The sequence below is a fragment of the Pinus tabuliformis genome, chromosome 5_1 (genome assembly GCF_031772625.1).
Source record: "Pinus tabuliformis cultivar Carrire ecotype Pingquan chromosome 5_1, CPIR1, whole genome shotgun sequence".
NCBI lineage: Eukaryota > Viridiplantae > Streptophyta > Pinopsida > Pinales > Pinaceae > Pinus > Pinus tabuliformis.
Genome location: NC_142305.1, coordinates 529,769,271 through 529,790,619, shown reverse-complemented (window position 1 = coordinate 529,790,619; position 21,349 = coordinate 529,769,271). Strand labels below are relative to the sequence as shown.

General features: G+C 40.7%; 1 protein-coding gene across 3 annotated transcripts in view; it reads right to left on the bottom strand.

Moving 5' to 3' along the window:
• The window catches only part of LOC149165862 (CAAX amino terminal protease family protein), a 372,684-nt gene that overhangs the window by 111,187 nt on the left and 240,148 nt on the right, over nt 1–21,349 (bottom strand). For all 3 annotated transcript variants that reach the window (XM_089432404.1, XM_089432405.1, XM_089432406.1), the window contains exon 5: nt 18,224–18,357. In XM_089432404.1, the coding sequence (XP_089288530.1) occupies nt 18,224–18,357 (134 nt within the window). The remainder of the gene's footprint in view (nt 1–18,223; nt 18,358–21,349) is intronic.

Below are 21,349 nucleotides of genomic sequence, written 5' to 3'. Positions count from 1 at the left end.
TAAGTCCCCCTCTCTTCTTGGATTTTCACTAATGGGAGGAGTCCCACTATCGAGGAAATCACTTAGGATGATAAGATTAATGATGTGATATGAAATGATTTCCATGGCCCATTCAAGGAGAAGCTCAATTAATGGTTCAAATGCTTCAAGGGAACCTGAAAGGCTCTCCAAGAAAGACCTATGAAGGATGACTAGGCCTCAGGCTCAAGAATGTTCAATAATGATGACAGCCTAAGATCAAGGCTTCTAATATTCCTCACTTGTGATTAATATGTCTATACTAGGGTTAAAAGTGAGGCAAGGATGGCTCATTCAATGGAAAGATTCAATTAACGTATGAGCTTTGGGAGAAGGTGGGATGACTTTCCACGAAAATCCCCTTTGAGACAAATACTATAAGAGACCTAGGTTTGAGAGATACACTGAGGTAAAGGCTCATCCAACGGTCAACTATAGTTAAGAGAAAAGGTTTTGAATAGTGAACTACAAAGTGCAAACCTTCAAGAAATCACCAAGTCAAAAGTAGCTTCAAGGGTTCCCACTTGGTGTGATAGCTAAGGTGTCAATTTATTTGAAATTCCATTGTCGGAATTCGTTCAAAACTAGAGGATGCCTAGAGGAGACACAAATGAAGAAATTTGTCCAGACGAAATCCCAAAATTCCTCCTCCCTAAAATTTTGCACCAAGCCCTAGAAAATCTCCTTATCCTTAGAGGGACGAAGAAAAGAGGTGAAAGAATGATATTTCGTTGAGTTAATGTGATCACCAAGGATCTAGGACTAATGCCTAGCTATTGGGAAGACTGGAGTCAAAATGATCAAGATTTGGGAACTTCACTCTTCAAGGAGGCCTAAAGAAGCAGCTTCACTATCTATGGATGCAACTACACGGCAACTTTAGACTTTTATACTTCGATGGCAATTAGTATGGAGTTCCAAGTATGCAAATGAAAATTATCCCCTAGGAACATTCATTCATTCTTTCTCTCACATTCATTCATTCTTTGTCTATTGAATAACACATGCAAAAATCTCCAATTATTTCAATGATTCCACTAATTCGCATTAATTAGGGCACATTATTTTACCATAAGAAAATAATTCCATGCACCAGACATCCATTAAAACAAAAATATAGATTTATATTGCACCTAAAAGACAAAGAAGAGTGTATCCATCCACAATCTTGCCAACAAGAAGCTCCAAGCAAGATAGCAAAAATTTTGGATACATCAAAACGCATTTATTCATTCAAATCATTCCACAATTGTAGGTCCAAATTATTTTAACAAGAGAAATCCTAATCAAAATGATGATGAGTTACAAATGAGGCTCTCCTTCAATTTATATGAGCCTCTCATAAGTTCAAATGGACTAATTAGCCTAATGAAGCCCCTAAAAATGTTTTAATGTGCAAATAACAACCCTATTGGTGACAAGCCCACCAAATAGCTCCATTAGTGTAAAATAAGACTTCCTAATGAGACTAAAATGATAAAATAATGGTGCAAAGAGCTATTGGAAGGCCAAAATGAGTCCTCTAATGTGCCATGATGAAGAGGAGGGTTCCAAAATGATGATCAGGGGGGTGGCCCCTTGACTTCCAAGGAAAACATCCTGTGGTGCTCCCAAGTGGATGTGGGGCACAATCGATGGTCTCATGGGTCTCTAGCTGGATCAATCATGCCAATGATCCATCAATAGGGGCTAGAATGATGACATGTGCCCTCCCATGTCTCTCCGCATGAGACATAACCCCATTTGGGCCCTCAATCAGTTGCCAAGTGTCAAGTGCAAATGTGTGGTCAACTAGGCAACATGGTCCCTATACAACTACACCTTTGTATAATTGGGGCATGAACAAGAAATGTGTGGCGCTAAGGAAGCCCATGGCATGGGAATCAATGCTCTGTTGTGGCGGAGGCTCGTAGCTCTCAATGCTCCCCTACAAGTGCCATTATCACCCTCTGGAGTGCTTAGGGAGACCAAGTCCAAAGGGAGACCCACCTATAATCCTATATAAGATCCAATGCATCTCCTCACCTTCTAGTACAATATTCCATTAGTGCAATTGAGTAAATAAGCTTGCTAAGCAGGGGCAAAAGTGGACACTTCATAATGGCATGCACTTCCAAATGGGCTTTAGAATGTACAGGTGTTACCAAGTTCAACAAAGATAAGTTAATCAAGAACCCTATTAGGTAATTTGAACCTCTAAGGGAGTCACGGGTCCATGGTAAATCTGTCAAATGGTAGGTGTCATGTGAAATGATAGTGGGATGGAGTGGGGTAACAGGGAATGCTTCAGGTCACATGCCATGGCACAAGGGCAGTTAAAATGAGGGAAGCCCACACATGGGTGTATGGATGTAGGAGGGAGCAATAGTGGGACATGAGTTTCCTCGGCCTTTGGTTTTCCACCCTTCTTCATATGTCTTTTGCCTTTTATTGATTTTTCTTTCTTTACTGCTCGGGGCTCCAGGAAATGCGAGCATGATGTGTATGATGTAACAGCGATTACCCCCTTATGGTTGGGCAGTTCATCGCCCACCAAGGGTTGGGACAATAATGGGTTCCTTAATGATAAAGGGAGCACACACAGGGGCCCTAAGAACCAGGGTGATGGTCAAAATGATAGGGGGTAGAGCTCATGTCTGGCTTTTGCCCACACACTAAATTTTATGTCCCAACCATCTTTTGCATTTTGTGGTACATTTATTGTTGTAAGTGGCCAAATTATGGTTTTTACTTTCTTTTTAGCTACATCAACCTCCAGGGCATCATTCCAGGCCCGACCCAAAATGTGGACAAGGGGAGGGGGAGGCTAACATCTTATCGACCAATTGACAAATGTGGACCCGGATGGGAAAAATGTAAAAAAGGTTATAATATGTGGAGGGGAGCGAAATATATGGTTTCCAGAAGCGGGACCACGCAACCAAAATTACGGTTTCCCATGTAGTGCCACTCCTAAAGCTAGTAGCTAATAGAGCAAAGCCCACGAGACTGGAATACAAGATTAACCACCAAGTTGGGACAAGGGTAGCAGTGATTACTCCCTTATGGTTGGGCAGTTCATCACCCACCAAGGGTTGGGACAATAATGGGTTCCTTAATGATGAAGGGAGCACACACAGGGGCCCTAAGAACCAAGGTGATGGTCAAAATGATAGGGGGTAGAGCTCATGTCTAGCTTTTGCGCACACGCTAAATTTTATGTCCAGACCATCTTTTGCATTTTGTGGTACATTTATTGTTGTAAGTGTCCAAATTATGCTTTTAACTTTCTTTTTAGCTACATCAACCTCCGGGGCATCATTCCAGGCCCGACCCAAAGTGTGGACAAGGGGAGGGGGAGGCTAACATCTTATCGACCCAATTGACAAATGTGGACCCAGATGGGAAAAATGTAAAAAAGGTTATAATATGTGGAGGGGAGCGAAATATATGGTTTCCAGAAGCGGGACCACGCAACCAAAATTAGGGTTTCCCATGTAGTGCCACTCCTAAAGCTAGTAGCCAATAGAGCAGATCCCACGAGACTAGAATACAAGATTAACCACCAAGTTGGGACAAGGGAACAAGAGTACAATCCAAGCCCATTATTTCCGAAGAAGAGAACATATTAAAGACCTATCCGAAATAGCTCCATGACTTTCCTTCTTTACAATTGATAGGGTATTAGTTTCTGTAGCATCGAAGGTGTTCTAGTCTTGAAACTTTGTGGAGAGGTTAAAACACAAGAGCTCTCCATAACCCAGAAATCGTTTCTAGAAATTCCACCTAGAAATTCCACCTAGAAGTGTTTCAATTAGATTATTAGCCTATTTTTAAATATTTCCTAAGTCTAAACTTAGGAAAAGTGGTTAATTAATCAGAATTAATTGAGATGAGGTGAGAACCATTTAGAAACTCACATGGATCGACTGAGAAGTAATCTTGGTCGTTGGCAGTCCAACAAAAGATTATAAGAAGTCGATGGGTAGATAATGAACACACCAGCACAGATACTTAGTTGACCAAGTAGTTCGATTTTCTCAATAGCAAAGTTCCAGCAGAGAAGATTAAGCCAGAGGGTGAGTAGTAGGTGGTAGAGGAGGTCAACAGCATTTCCAGAGGAAGTCTTTTAGTTCCGAAAGAGGCAGTGAAAGGGAGTACGAAATTCCCAGAGGATCTGTGCAAGGACTTTGTAGGCATAGCAGTAGAATAGTTCGATCTAACTAGAGGAGCTAGTGATTCAACAGCTGGAGGTTGGGATTTTGGTCAGATGAGCCAGTGAATCAGCTCCAAAGCTAGAGACACACAGACTTGTTGATTTCAAAATTTCTTGGGGGCAGCTACAACAGAGACTGCGCAGGGGTTGACACAGAAGGATTTGTGTGAGGCTGGGCAGTCAGTTCTGGGGACAAAAATCAACTATGGGGTGAGGAAAAATCCTCACAATAATTTTTCTAGTATTTCTCTTAGATTGGATTACTAGTAGAGCATCCAAATTATTGTACTTAGATTTGTTGCTGAAGAATAATAATAAAACTCTCATTTGTTGCACCGGTTTTCCCAAGTTGGCTTTTTCCGGGGACAATTGTCGAAAATAATGATGTTAAAATTCTGTTGTGTGTGCTAGAATTTCTCAGTTTCCAATATGTTATTTTTCACATAATTTTTATGGTGAAAATTACAGTGGTGATTTTATTCAGTGTTTGTCATAGCAAATAAATAGCATAATTAAATTGTCAGTTAGGAGAATAATTTCCAGTTGCTACAATAGATAAAATTTTCACATGGTATCAGAGCCAAGTTGATCAGCTAGGAAGCTCAAAAGCATAAGAAGAAAATTATGTTGTTCAGAGGAAGCAACAACAGCTCAGATTTTTCGCTGAGCAAATTTCTTCGTTGGACGCAAAAGGTTTTGCAACAGTTTCAGTAGAAAAATCAACATCGGGTGGAAGAGGAATAGCACACGGATTTATCTTCAGTAATTTCTCTAGTATGACCATGGATCGATTTGACATTCAAGGGGCTTCAGAGTTGTCTTCCAGATTGGAGGACGAATTTGCTTGCTTATCAGGCTCAGCTTCACAAGGTGTCTGGTATATAGATATCGGAGCGTCAGCTCACATGACAGGGGTTAGAGAATATTTCTCTAGCTAAAATGAGGAGCAGATGGACTTCCAAATTACGATGGGAAATAGAACGAAGTGTACTCTAGTGGGAAGAGGTACCATTGATTTTCAAAGGGAGGAAATTAAAATAGAATTAAATGATAAATTCGAAAATTTCTGAAAAACAAAAATCCAGGGCCAAGATTAAAAGATCTTGAAGTGTTTATCAACGGCCAAGATTATTTTGACATGGATAAAAGAAACTAGCCGTTATTATTTCACTTGGAGGATTTATCTATAAATTAGAGAGTCAGTTGAGTCTCTAGTCATCTTGATCTCTGGCTAGAATATTGTTGCTGAATCAATTTTGTAAACTATTGTCCCGTTGGAAACTATTAAAAAACTATCCTCACCTGTATGGATTCATTATTTAACAACATCAAGTCCTACCATGGAAGGGAAATGATGGACAGCGCATCAGAATTCAAGGGTTCACAAAACTCTATAACAGGTCATTCCTCCTCTATTAAAAACTATCCTCACCTGTATGGAATCATTATTTAACTATTGTCCCGCTGGGAACTATTTTTCTGCTATGATAAAAGACTTCTGGGTGCAACTTGAGGTGTTCTTGTTTGTTGATCTGTGGTATGTATTGACTACGGGCTTCCTATGTTGTGCTTCATGTGATTATTTTGAGATAATACATAGTGTTTGCAAATACTCAATCCTTGGTCTCCAAGTTCACAAACTGTGGGCAAGGATCATTTTGCTTGGATCCTTAGTTTTTATATGGTGGATTAAATCTTCGCTAAGGCTATAGTGAGCATAAATTTTCTGAAGCATTTTTAGCCATTCATCAAAGGAGAAAATACTATAAAAAATTATTTCTCAAAATCTATTTGAAACCCTTGTATAATTTGTAAAATAATTTTGTAAATTTAGATTGTAAATTATTTTGCTAATTGGAGTTTGGGGATTTTAGATTTTTTGTATATATTTGGGGTTTGGGGATTTTAGATTTTTTGTATATATTTGGGGTTTGGGTATTGTATTTTTATTTTTTTGTAGGTTGGATCAAGAGATCAAGTGGAATAAAAGCTAGATCTAGGCCCTTGAGAGTAAGATCTAGCCTCTTGAAAATTTTGCAGGGCTGCCCACTGAAGAAATTTGCAGCAAAATTCAGATCTGAGGAAGAAAAAAATTTGAGACAAGAGTTTCACTTTTTCAATCCTCTTGAGCCTATATCCATCCCTTCTAAGGCCAGCGTCTCCCGTCCTTAAGCCTGCGTCAGCCTCCAGAGCCTCTGCGTCATTTTTTCAGGCCCTTTAGGGTAGGTCATAGCACCTAGAGGCCTCGGCCTCCCTTTCCTAGCCTAGCATTAGGGATTTTAGGCCTTGAAAGGCCTAGCCGTGGGCACTAAGCCACACAGTTACCTTCCTCTAGCCCTAACGGCTGCCCTTTAGGCAAACCATCCTCTTTTTGGCCCTAATTTGCCTCCTAAACCCCAAAATCCAGCCTTAGGGCCTCCTCCTCCTCCAGCGTTGCATCATTTTGGCCTTCTCTTGCCATTTTAGCCCAGATCTACCATCCTAGCCTCTTTATCCCCAAACGTTGGCCTTCTTTGGCCTAGCATTGGCTTTTCTTGGCCTCTTTTGCCCTAATCTACATTAAAGCCCTCCTTTGATTTTTCAGCATTGAATACTTGGCGGTTTTGGAGGTTTTGAAGCTCAAAAATTCTATTTTTCAAGTGGCAACTTGATCCCAAAGTTTCAACAATTTTTAACCAAGGGATCTTCAAGGCCTTAGGCCTAGGGTTTGACCTCTAACTTCAGTTTTATCTCTGTTTTATCACAGCAGCCAAATCAGTAATAATTAAGCCCTAAAATGACATATTAAATGGTCAAAATTGTTAAATCTTGATTTTCATGAGTTTTGGCCACTTGGACATCTCAGATCTAGCCTAGATCTAATTTTAGGTTCGCTGGAATTTACTACATAACTGAGAATTTCAGACCTGAAATTTCTGAAGCATACACTTAATAAGGGTCAAAAATTTTGAATTTTCAGTTTTTGGCAAAATTTTACTATTTTTTGGCATTTTGGGCATTGTCTTTAGTATTGCTAGCCTGTTGACCTGTCATCTATTTACTGTTGTAATAAACATATCAGTTCTGAAATTTGTTGAGTCATACTCTCTAAAAACCCTAAAAATTGAATTTTTCAAGTTTCAGTGCATTTTTGCTATTTTTTGGCATATTGGTCATTTATTCTTGGCATCATTAGCTTGCTGATCTGTGGTTATTTACTGCTGTAATTAATAAATCAGATCTGAAATATCACTGAATACATCATCATAAAGTGGGGTTAACTAATTAATTTTTATTTGTTGATCATCAAAAAAAATTATGTTTCATGTATTGGGCAAATTTTATGATTTGAAATGGTTTCCTTACTGTTGTCATAACATTAACAAAGTCTGAAATTTCTGAAGTGTTATTGTTGATCTAAATTGTCATAAATCTGAAATTGGCTTATCTCATCTTGGTCTCAAAGGTTGTCTAACTTTGCACTCAAAATCTGAAGTTAATCTTGTTGATGAATAGAGTTAACTTGAGCATCTAAGTTTAAATTGGAACTTGTATTTATTATCATCCATCTTGTTTAAGATTGTCATCTCAACACTGTTAAGTACTCGCTATAAGAAGATTCACACTAAGTACTTAAGTAGCATAAACAATCTTAACTCAAGATAATTTCACTCATCATCTTGCAAAAGCATTATAGGATCTAGCTTGCATTAAAACTTACCGTCTAGCATAAGCTAGGTTGATAGAAATATAGGGCAACCCTTCTCATCTAGCTTGAGGGGCCTCAGCAACCCTTCGGTGGTCAACACGGTGACCTTGCAGTCGTGAGAGCCACAGTCTCTGCAGCGCCGAAGGCATCAGGTAATAAGAGCACAACAGAAGGTATCATTAATCATCTTGCTTAATAAGAGCACAACAGAAGGTATCATTAATCATCTTGCTTAATAAGAGCACAACAGAAGGTAGCATAAACAATCTTAACTCAAGATAATTTCACTCATCATCTTGCAAAAGCATTATAGGATCTAGCTTGCATTAAAACTTACCGTCTAGCATAAGCTAGGTTGATAGAAATATAGGGCAACCCTTCTCATCTAGCTTGAGGGACCTCAGCAACCCTTCGGTGGTCAAAACGGTGACCTTGCAGTCGTGAGAGCCACAGTCTTTGCAGTGCCGAAGGCATCAGGTAATAAGAGCACAACAGAAGGTATCATTAATCAGGCCCTGGCCTCCTTCCTATTGGCCTCCTTCCCACAACCTACCTTGGAGCCCAGCTTCAAAACAATTAAGGGAAGGTCATACTTAGACTAGGCATATAATCTAAAACTAACCAAGATCTTTGCAATTCACCTAGAATTTAGGACTTGCATCTCATATAGGATAGTCAAGCATTTAAGCAGCGGGTGTCCATCCGACTACTTGGTTTCAATTTATAATAAGCAAGAATTGTGACTCCATTAAGGCACTGGTTGCATTCTTTGAAAATCTAATCTAATCAAATAAATCTTGCTCTTATTTAACCAAGTGTCTAGGCCACTCATCTGTGTCTCCGAGGCAAGTTGGTCCCCAACTTGTCTTCCTTCACTTCATCTCATAGGGACAACACCCCATAGCTTGTTGTTGGGAGACAGCTAGAACGAAGTGGGTGGGGATCAGAGTGACAGCCCCAGCCCTAAGTGGTTGTCACAAGTACCTGTACAATCCGGACAACAACAAGACCCTTTGATGCAAGGGCCACATTCTCTTCCTCCTTCTCACCTTTCGAATCCTTACTGCTACTTCCGCTGATGGAGGTCTTCAGAACTACTTGCCTCATCTCCTCCTGCTGCAGGTTTGACCACATCTTGTCCCACTCGGGTAATCTGTCTCGTCCCAAGATGCTTTGGACAAAGACTTCACATTCCTCTGAGACACTATTTAGGACCAAACGCACAAACTTTATAGGTTGAGGCGCCTCCCCAACTGCTGAAAGTTGATCCCGGATTTCCTGAATTTTGGTGAGAAAGGGATCAATGCCTTCACCCTTCTGCATCCTGATGTTTCTCAACTTCTCTTACAAGAACATCTTTCGCTGCTCGGAAGGATTCTGATATAGCTGAGTGAGAGCATCCCATATCTCCTTGGCAGTGTTCTTCTCAAATATATGCGAGACTATATGGTCCCGAACTCCATCCAGGATCATCTGCTTCGCTTTGGTCATTTCTTTCTTGTACTCTCTTTGTTGATCTGCATCAATCAAGACTACCACAACATGTTGAAATTTTTGAATCTAACACATCAGAAATCCCTACTGCATTATCTGGTTTAATTTCTCCTACTTGTTTATTCCATTAACAAGTTATTTATAAATATAAATACTGAAATAAACACAAATGCAACCTTAACTCATATACAGATCAACAATTGAAATAACATAGACAAACACGCAAGGGACACCGTTATTTTTGTCCCTAGAAAAACCCAATGCGGGAAAACTGGTGCAGCAGATATGAGGGTTTTGTTATTATGCAGTTTCTCAATACATCTAGGGTGCCAGAAATGGCTCACCCAATAGAGAATGCTCTCGACAGTAGTACCAATCCTCGGAGACAGATATTCTGGCTGATCAATCACCAGATGAACGATCCCATAGCAACAATGGAAGCTCCTTAGCTGGACAGCGAAAGCTGCTCCAAGCTTCTCTGCTGCTCTGCGTCACTCTATAGGGACTGCGTCACCCTTCTCGGCTCACCAGCGCTTAGTCTGCCCCACACAAATTCTGCCAGCGTTGCATCTTGGCCCTGCGTCAACTTTGCTAGCCTCTGCGCAGCTACTGAAGCCTTTGCGTCAGCCCTCAGACCCTCTGCGTCACCCACGCTGGCCTCTTCAGCCTCTACGTAGCTCCCAATTGCCTCTGCGTCAGCCTCTCCAAGCTTTGCGATGTCTCTCTGGCACTATCTCTGCCTCTTTGCTATGTATTCTTGGCCTTGTGCCAAACTTTCCCTCACTGCAACAGATCACTGGTTCGATTCTCTCAACAAACCCCACTCCAGAAAATCGAACTGACTAATCAATTTGGTGTGTTCTCCAACTGACCCTCAAGCCTCCTCTTACACTTTTCTCGTCAGTCCTTCAACGGCCGAGATTAAATCTCTAATCAACGGCTAAGATTAGATTTGGCTTGATCCATGACTTTTGGAACCTTCTAACCTAGTTTTATATTAATACCCATTAATATTTTATTTTTCCTAAGTTTGGACTTAGGAACTCCATTAAAAATATTAATTATTTTAATATCTCCCAAACAGGGTACAATCTGTCCAAACCATTTCTAGGTCTTGGAGATCTCATGTGCTTTAGCCTCTCCACCAACTTTCATGGCTAGAGCACATCCGATGGTACCACAAATCAACACTCCCTCTTAGCGAGGACTGTGCTCTAGTAATACTCCTCACTGAGAATCACTCTGATTATCTGGCACCGGTACCTGTGTCAATACTGGGCCTCCCTGCCCAACATCCTTTGCATTGTTGCATCCTGTACTGTTGCCCATGGCCCTAACACTGCCACTGTTGCATCCAAACGGCAACTCCCTCTGCATCCATGCTGCTACTGGTCCATCCTCCCAGCACTGCATCTGCACTGCAACCCCCTCTCATCATGTTGCAATGTGCTACTATGCTACAACTCAGTTACTGAGGAGCAAGTAACTGATTCACCCAACTTATGACATCTTTGTCAGGCTAGAAACACTCTCGATGCTGAAGCTCTCTTTGTTGCTAACAAGTGCTCCCTCTACTGACCTCTACGTTGCGGCAACAACTCCCTGCATCTCAAACCGTTGCACACCTCTCTATGCCATCCTGCACTGGTGCAACACTCCCGTACCTCTTGCATTGTTGCAGCTTGCTAGCCTCACGCTACCCGGGGACTCCTGCACTGTAGCACTCTATGCCACTTCATCTGCATCCATTTCTACCGACATTCATCAATCCTGCTACTCCTCTTCGGGGCTCCCGTAACAAGGTATAATCCAAGAGGTTGGGTACCTTAAGGATCCGGTCCCTCATTGTTTGTAGTCCTCCTGACTACAACTCGATGTCTCCCCACCTCTTCTCTAGAGGTACATGAGCACTCATGGCACAATCGTTATCCTCCTCGACTTCTTTCTCTGCCTTCGTTGGTTCTGCCTTAAAGTCAGAAGCCTCTCCCTTGTTCTTCTTCCTCGGACACTGGTTCACATAGTGACCTAGTTCCCCATAGTGGAAGCACTTGACCTTGGAGAGGTCCTTCTTCTTCCTCTTCCCCTGCTGTCCCGCAGATGCTAGAGCTGCATCCTCCTCCTCCTCTTTCTTGATTCGTCCTCCCCTGCCATTACTACCTGCCTTGGTCATCCGCATGATCTCTTCTTGGCGAAGAGTCGCCCACATTTCCTCCCATTCTGGAAGGGTAGCCCTAGCCGAAATACTTCGGACAAATGTCTCCCACTCCTCGGAGACTGCATTCAGGGTAGTCCTCACCATGAACTCCGAATCCGGTGTAGACCCCATAGAAGTAAGCTGGTCACGAATCTCCTGCAATCTGAGGAGGAACGGATCTATCTGCTCTCCCTTCTGCACATGATATGACTGCAACTGATTTTCTAATAGCATCTTCCATTACACGGAAGTGCCCTATTACAAGGTCTTTAAAGTGTCCCACATCTCCTTTTTGTGTTCTTTTCAGCAATATGTGGTACGACATGATTTTTGACCCCGTCAAGGATCATGCACTTCGAACTCGCCATTGCATCCTCATACTTCTCATTTTCAGCTGGGTCGACTAGGATAGCCATGGTTCTCAAGGCAAAGTCCTTGATGCGATGTCGATCTAGGACTGTCATGATCCTGAGCTTCCAGACGACAAAGTTGGAAGCCCCGTCCAACCTGTCCTGATACCTTAATCTGTTCACTGCCATTTCAGCTCTTCTTCTGGACTCCCTTCGAGTTTCGACTTCCCTCCTGGAAATCTCCCTCTAAGTCCTGATTTCCCTGCTGGAAATCCTCTCGCCAAATGTCGAACCGCTCCTCTCCAATCCTCCTTGCAACTACAACTCGGATCTGGATTTCTTGGCTAGAAATTCGTCAAGGTAGCGACTCCCTCTACCTTGGTTCTGTCCCCTTAGGTATTGTTCTGCACCGACAGAAACAACACCCCACCAACTTCTCAATCACAATATGCCCACAGCTCCCCAAGCCCCGACAACTAGAGAAACTAAGCCTTTCAGGCTCTGCGCAATTCCGACAACGGCAAAATCTGCTCCTCCTAGCCACAACGTCGATCCTTCCTGGCTGAGAAAGATGACCGGACACTGCGTAGGTTTGATCTGCCCCTCTCTGCCTCTGCATTGACCCTCCTTCTGGCTCGAAATGATGACGCATGCCCTCTGCATCACTTCTTCTCTGTTGCTTCTGCTCGAGAACAATGCTGTCTCTCGGGGCAGCTGCTACTGCTGGAAATTCCTCAGATTATTGTTGGTGCCTTCAGTTCTCCTGTGATCTGCAATCCTCTGATACCATGTTGAAATTTTTTAATCTAACACATCAAAAATCCCTACTGCATTATCTGGTTTAATTTCTCCTACTTGTTTATTCCATTAACAAGTTATTTATAAATATAAATACTGAAATAAACACAAATGCAGCCTTAACTCATATACAGATCAGCAACTGAAATAACAGAGAAAAACACACAAGGGACATCGTTATTTTCGGACAATCGTCCCCGGAAAACCCCAATGCAGGAAAACCGGTGCAGCAGATATGAAGGTTTTGTTATTATGTAGTTTCTCAATACATCTAGAGTGCCAAAAATGGCTCACCCAACAGAGAATGCCCTCGATAGTAGTACCTCTCCTCGGAGACAGATATTCCGATTGATCAAACACCAGAGGAACGATCCCACAACAACAATGGAAGCTCCTTATTTGGACAGCGAAAGCTACTCCAAGCTTCTCTGCTGCTTTGTGTCACTCTGTAGGGACTACATCACCCTTCCCGACTCACCAGCACTCAGTCTGCCCCACAAAAATTCTCCTGGCATTGCCTCTTGGCCCTGCGTCAGCTTTGCTAGCCTTTGTGCGGCTACTGAAGCCTCTGCGTCAGCCCTCAAACCATCTGCGTCACCCACGCTAGCCTCTTCAGCCTCTGCGTAGCTCCTAGCTGCCTCTGCATCAGCCTCTCCAAACTCTGCGTTGTCTCTCTGGCACTATCTCTTCCTCTTTGCTATGTATTCTCAGCCTTGTGTCGAGCTGCCCCTCATTGCAACAGATCACTGGTTCGATTCTCTCAGCAAAGCCCACTCCAGGAAATCAAACTGACTGATAAATTTGGTGTGTTCTTCAACTGATCCTCAAGTCTCCTCTTATACTTTTCTCATCGGTCCTTTAATGGCTGAGATTAAATCTCTAATCAAAGACTAAGATTAGATTTGGCTTTATCAATGACTTTTGGAACCTTCTAACATAGTTTTATATTAATACCCATTAATATTTTATTTTTCCGAAGTTTAGACTTAGGAACTCCATTAAAAATATTAATTATTTTCATATCTCCCAAACTGGGTACACTGTCCAAACCATTTCTGGGTCTTGGAGATCTCATGTGCTTTAGCCTCTCCACCAATTTTCATGGCTAGAGCACATTCGATGCTACCACAAATCAACACAACTTTTTTTGCATAGGTCTTCAGGCCATGTTCATCTAACAGGTAGGACATCCTAGCCTTCCAGATGACATAATTGGAGGCTACCTCCAACCTATCCTGATCTCTAAGCCCAGTTGTGGCCATCTTTGAAACTAAAAGGGAAGTCTCCCTCTTTCTCCCGCTTGACTGTTGAATCTGCTATTCGCACCCCCTTCTGGAGTGGGAAAATATGCTTGCAACTACTGTCGGCTGCAACTGGAAAAATGGATTTCTAAACTAGAAACTCTCTGAGAGAAATTCTCTCTGTGTGCGCTTCCTCTTCCACCTGACGTTGATTCCTCTCTAGCAACTGTGACAAAACCCTTTTGCGCCCAAACAGGAAATCTGCTCAATGAAAATCTGAGCTACAAGTGTTCTCTCCACCGGCTAGAATCAATCAATTTAGAAAGCCGAATTTTTATGCCAACCAGTGTGAAAATTTCATCTGTTGCAGCAACTGGAAATTATTCTCCTCACTGACAATTTAATTATGTAGTTTATTTGCTACAGCAAACAATGAAGAAAATCATAATTGCAATTTTCACCATAAAAAATTCTGCGGAAAATAAAACACTGGAAACTGAGAAAGTCTAGCACAGAGAAAATTTTAACACCAATATTTTGGACAATTGTCCCGAGAGAAAACCTATCTTGGGAAAATCGGTGTAGCAGATGAGGGTTTTATTATTATTCTTCAGCAGCAAATCTGAGTACAATAATTTGGATGATCTACTCGTGATCCAATCTGAGAGAAATACTAGCAAAATTATTGCAAGGATTTTTCCTCACTCCACCGCTAATTTTTGTACCTAGAATTGCCTCCCCAACCTCACGCAAATCCTTTTGATCACCCTCTACACAAAGCTTGCATAGTCTTTGTTGTAGCTTCCCTCGGAAAATTTTGAAATCAACAGTTTTCTTTGTATCTCGCTCTAGAACTGATTCACTAGCTCATTTGACCAAAATCTCGACCTCCAACTGTTGAATCACTAGCTCCTCCAGCTAGATCGAACTATACTGTTGTTATGCTTGCACAGTCCTTGCACAGACCCTCTAAGAATTTCGCACTCCCTTTCACTGCCCCTTCCGGAACTAAAAGACTTCCTCCGGAAATGTTGTTGGCTTCCTCTACCACCTGTTACTCACCCTTTGGCTTAATCTTCTCTACTGGAACTCTGCTACTAAGAAAATCGAACTACTAGGGAAACTGAGTATTTGCACTGGTGTGTCCTCCATCTACCCATCAACTTCTTCTTATAATCTTTTGTTGGACCTCCAACGACCAAAATTAAAACTTAATCAAGGGCCAAGAATATTTCCCAGTCGATCTGTGTGAGTTTCTAGATGATTCTCACCTTATCTCAATTAATTCTGATTAATTAACCAGATTTCCTAAGTTTAGACTTAGGAAATATTAAAAAATAAGTTAATAATCTAATTGAGACACTTCTAGGTGGAATTTCCATAAACAATTTCTGGGTTATGGAGAACTCCTGTGTTTTAGCTTCTCCGCAAAGTTTCGAGACTAGAACACCTCTGATGCTACGGAAACTAACCTGCACTGAAAAAAATCAAACTGCCCAACAATTCGCACTACTTGGCTAGGAACTACACAGCCCTTAGAAAATTCATCCTCTGCTCCCTCTGAATAGCAAATTTTCTTCTTCTGCTTTTGAGCTTCCCCGTCTGATCAAAATCGCTCTAATACCATGTGAAAATTTCACTACTGAAATTCTATTGCAACAATTGGAATTAATTCTTCTAATTGTTAATTCATTTAGCAGTTTATTGCTACGGCAACAATGAAATAATCACATTGCAATCTTCACAAATAAAAATACTACGGAAGATAAACTAGAAACTGAGAAAATATTGGCACACACATACAAAATATGACAGTTATTTTTGGACAAATGTCCCCGGAAAAACCCAACTTGGGAAAACCGGTGCAACAATTGAGGGTTTTTATTATTAAGCAACAGTGAGATATTCTGAGTACAATTTATGGATGCCCAACTGGAAATCCAATCAGCGAAATAAACTCGCCAAAATATTTGTGAGGCAAGTACCTCAACACCATGCCTGATCCAGCTTCAACAACTAGCAAAAGTAGCTAGTCGTATGGCCTCTGCACGGGCTCTAACTCGCTAAGCCCCGGAACTGCTATAAAAATGACATCCTGGCTGACTCTGCCTCTGGAAGGAATTCGCTTGGCCTCCTAGAGAATTTCCGGACCAAATGCAACTGAATCACCCTTCCTTTCAGTGAAATCGATCTCCCTCTTAAGCTATATGTGCTTGCTCTGTGCAGCTTCTCTTGGAAATACAAAATTTTTGTTGTTGACTCTCCAGAACTGGAAGACTTTCTCTGGACTCGCTGTCTCGCCCCTCTCTATCTTTGCTTCCCTTCTCTGGCTCGAATTCTTCCGGCAAACTGTTGTTGCTCTCTAGAAAATCGAACTGCCCAAGGAAATCAATCTCAAATGTGTTCCTTCGTCTATTCATCGACTTCTTCTTTAATCTCACTATGGAACTCCAATGGCCAAGATTAAATCTTAATCAATCGCTGCGATTATTTCCTAGTCGGTCCCTGAGAGTTTCTAGTGAAATCTCACCTTCCTCAATTAAGTCTTTTAATTAATCATTTTCCCTAAGTTAGACATAAGAAAAATTTAATTATTGATTAGTTAACTTGATGAAGGCATCTCTAGATGGATTTTCCTGAAACATTTTCTGAGTTATGGAGTCTTAGTGTTTCTTAGCCTCTCTGACAACCATCGAGACTAGAATAACATCTAATGCTACAAAAACTAACAAGGGTGTCCATCCGGATGCCGATAGCCCATCAATGCCTCGAAGGGTGTGCCCATGCCTTAGGATATCTGAGTGCCTTAAACAATGTAAAAAAAATCCAAAATTGGCATGAAAAACACTGCTCAAGAAATGTTATGCCACACGATCAAGATTGTCCTGCTCACAAAGAATGCATGTAAAAACCTCTGCCAAGGCGAGGGGTAACACCACCAAACATCTACAACGAATAAGAAAATAATTACTTGAATTACATTTCAATCCGGTAGCAAATAGTAAATTAAGAAAATAAAATTCAAATAAAAACTGCAATTAAAATTCAAATTGCTTCCTTGCCATTAAAATGTACTTTTCTTCAAAACCAAATAGTGCATTAGTGTCCGATTCAACTCCATCTCTCAATTAATGGTCTTGTGGTCAGTTAGATCAAGGACTATCCTTTGAAGACAAGCATGGAACCCTTCCATGACCTTGCCAATGAAATCAATACCACATGCGTAAACAAAAGTGGGGTTGAGGATGAGCACTGCTGCATGAATGGGATGGTGGAGCATCTTGTTCCATCATCCATCAATCAACTCACAGATCATTAGATATTTTCATATTTATTATCATCCTTGTCGTCTTGATAAGATTGGAGAAGCATGGTGTAATTTCTAGTATGACCTTTAAAGGATGGTAACAGAGTTAATATTTAATAATGGTGATACCATTGATGTATTATAAATCAGTGTTTTTGAGTTAACAATGACTAATAAGGTAAAGTGACATATTGACTCAAATGACCTATTAAGTCACATGTTGTTCATACTTATGTATCTCCCAACATACATCTCTCTCAGGATATTCATCATTAGCTCACAGGAGTGTGGTCGAACAGAAAGCAGTGAGGTGGTTGGGCTTGTATTAACGTGGAGACACAGGTTCAAAACCCTCAAATGGGTACAGCTGTAAACATTTCCTTGAAAATACAAGTATTTCTCAAAAAAACAAAATATTCATCATTACGCATTAGTGTTTACAAATTGAATCATACATTTACATATTTGTCTTCTCTGTGCAAATTTCTACATCAATGTATGTGTGTATTCGATTAAAAGCAATCAACATGGATCATATGATTAATCAGAGTTCATCTGGAAATCATTGGACAATTTTAGAGACCTTGTAATCTACCAAATGTTTGTTTGGAGAGAATGGTTTGGTATTATGACCAATTCTGGTGGAAATATTTACAATGATTTCTTCAAAGGCCTTTCAAATAACCCCATTTTATTAGTCGCTAGATATCAACCCTATACTTGCAAATGGTCCCCAATGCCTAAACAACAATGAAATGAAGGATTCAACTATCAAGAGTAATCTAACAGTATACTTCTAACATGTTTCCAATCACCAAACAAGAATGAAATAAAGGATTCCAAAGCCAGATGGTATTTTGCAATCAAAAAAGACTCTCACAAAAAAAAGCATGTCAGAAATGCTTCTCAAAAACCAGAAGTGTATTAAAAGTTAAAACCTCTCGTGGTGGAGGTTCGCCATTTAAAGCAGTCAAAGCCGCTCCTGTAAGTGCTATCCCGATAGATGCAGCAACAACACCCACTCCTCCCCATAGAAGCCATCCATTGCCCAACCTGAAAGGTTCCTTCCATTCTGCCTCAAACAAGTAACTATCAATAAATTACTAATTACTAACATACACAAACAGCTTAAATATTACAACTTAATCTAAACACTAGCAATACGTGATACATTCCAAACTTCAACATAACCAAAAATGATTCAATATTTTGACTAGATTTAGAGATAAAGTTTGTCTACCAAATCTAACATTCACCCTGTAAAGGAACAGGCTCCCACCAAAAACCACTAACTTGCTACATTTGTGAATTCACGAATGAAAAGGGCAGACAACCCCATATAGCTTTTGCCATTGTAACCAATAAGTAGCTTACGAAATAGCTTCCAGTCTACCAATTTTATCTGTAGCCACATGTCATAATCTCAATAAGTTCTCGTTATCTCACAAGGTATCAAACTAATCTCTGTAGAAAGAGTTCAACAAGATCCTTCTCGCAAGGGTTGAAACTTTTTTGTCTAACACTCTTCAAAATGACCCACCATACTGCTCCATCAACTGGCTGTAGTCTAGCTCCATTTGGAATGCTTGCGAAGATGATGACCTAAGTTCTAAACACAGCAGGCTCCCTCCCTGTGCTTAAATCAAGATTTTCTAAGCAAAGCAGTTGTGTCCAGGGGGAAGAATAGATACCCCTTGGTCGTGGCTCTTAGTCAAAGGTAGTCTGTATGTTTTCAAGCAGATCTACATGGCGATTTGCAACACTTGGGCTTAACTACCAAAAGGAAAGAAAAAGAAAAAAAAGTGTCATACTGCTCCACAGTTGCATTCTTTCACAATCTATCTACTGTTTACAATTCCCAGAACATTGTTGTTCTTCTAGATGCGGGAATCATACAAATTATGGAAGACCAAGAATTAAATAGGTGCTTTTAAACAGGTCACCAATGAATGGACCATATTTAGTATTATGATCAAATGAGGAGATTGAGTTAATCATGATGAATGATAAGAAAGAAGGAAAGCAAAATGCAGCACCCAATAATGAATTTGTAAGTTAGAAAATAGAGATGTATTTCTTACCAGGCACTTGGGAAAATAAGATAGAGTTTACACTAGAAAATGACTAACATATCTTCGCTAAAATGTTCCCATTGTTAATATACTATGAAGAAGAAATTATTCTTAATGCCTCGACATATGTCAATATTCTAAGTACTATTATGTTCAGCTGCATATGCTGATACAGACTTTCAAGAAGCACTAGCGAATCACCATATATGCATGACCATATGGCAGCTTTCACTTGAGTTTGAGATGGTTGTGCTAGGTGGTTCTACACACAGACAGAGAGGCCTTGAAGGCACATTCATTCCATGTCTACCCCACATGATACGTATTACCCACCAAAATGGGTAACCCTATAGGAGAAAACTTTTCTCCTATTCCTCACATCCAGTCGGCCAGCCATGCAGCTTCTGACAACCACCACTAGCTGATGACGTGCCATTAGACAATGTTGCACGAAGCAGGGACGAAACACGGATGTTTTTTGGAAGCGGGGACGCAGAAGCGTCATTTTCCAAAAATCTAGGAAGCGAAGCATCTGCGAATCGTCTGCTATATATATATATATATATATATATATATATATATATATTTGCATTTATATTCAAAACAAACATCCCAAATACCAAATTAGTTGTAGAAGACATGAAAACATGCATATTTTTGCATAAATCAAGATAGATATGGCATCCATGATTCCATTGTAGTTATTAGTATGTAATATGTACATCAATGATTAATTATTCGAGCATCAACCATCTATATTCTAGCAATTACAAACATACATCAAATTTTTAAGCATATTATAAAACATAAAACATTTAAGCATATTATAAAACATAAAACATAGAGCATATTATGATTTATCTAGCAAGTGAGCAACTGTCAACATTTGTCATGTCCAAAATTCAAATAATAATGTTTACAAAATAGGTCACTTGGTCACCACCAAGCCAAAAAGGTTCAAATTCACAAGCCTACAAGTCTAATGATTAATCTATGACAAAAGTAGTAAATTGTGAATATATCTACTAATCTCTCCTCCTTCCACCACGAAGAGAATGCGGTGGCAATGAAGAAGATGGTGCCTGTGGAAGTTGTGGCACTGAAACTGATGAAGACGAACCCCCTGCTGTTGGTGTTGAACCATGGAACCTAGGAACCAAGGGACCAGATGGGGGTGGCATCTCAACACGATCATCATCATCCTGGAATTGCTCAAAAAATTCATACAAAAAAAAACATGGAGGAAGCTCGCGATCCGTACGCTTCGTACGGCCAAAGCGTCGTCCAAAACGCGTTTCAGTCACGCTTCCTGAAATTTCTAGGAAGCGTGTTTATCAGCCCAAAACACATTTCGGTTTTTCCGAAACGCGTTTCAGACGACACTTCCCCCACGCATCTGTACGGATCGCATATCGGGATTTTGATCCGGGGGGGAGGGGACGTTTCTTGCAACACTACCATTAGATCTCTGCCCACTGCATCAGCCATATGCTTCTCACCCATCCAACAAGAGCATATGGACAAAGGTGGGCTTCCAATCAAAAGGTACTTTATTCATTTTGCAATCAGGTACTTATGCTTGTTTGTATTTGGGCATTTGATATGGATTATGGGGTAAAATAGAAGGAGAAGTTTTAACCAATATCTTGTTCTCTCACCTTAAATGGGAGGTTAATCTTTGATCTTACTCCAGTGGGACCTCCCCTAATAGCCCAATGGGTATAGGAGGGGCACAACTTGGGAAGCCCTGATTGAGATAGCATAGTTCCATCTCTCCCATAACAATACCACTTTCCATCAGACATTACAAGCCCTTATTTCACATTCATTCTTTGAATTCAATTGACCATTGGTTCTTTGAGATTTGGCACCCATACATCCACATACCTGTTCATGGGTAGCATCGGATGTGCTCTAGCTCCAAAATTTTGTGGAGGGGCTAGAACATATGAGATCTCCAAGACCCAAAAATCGTTTGCAAAAATTCCACCC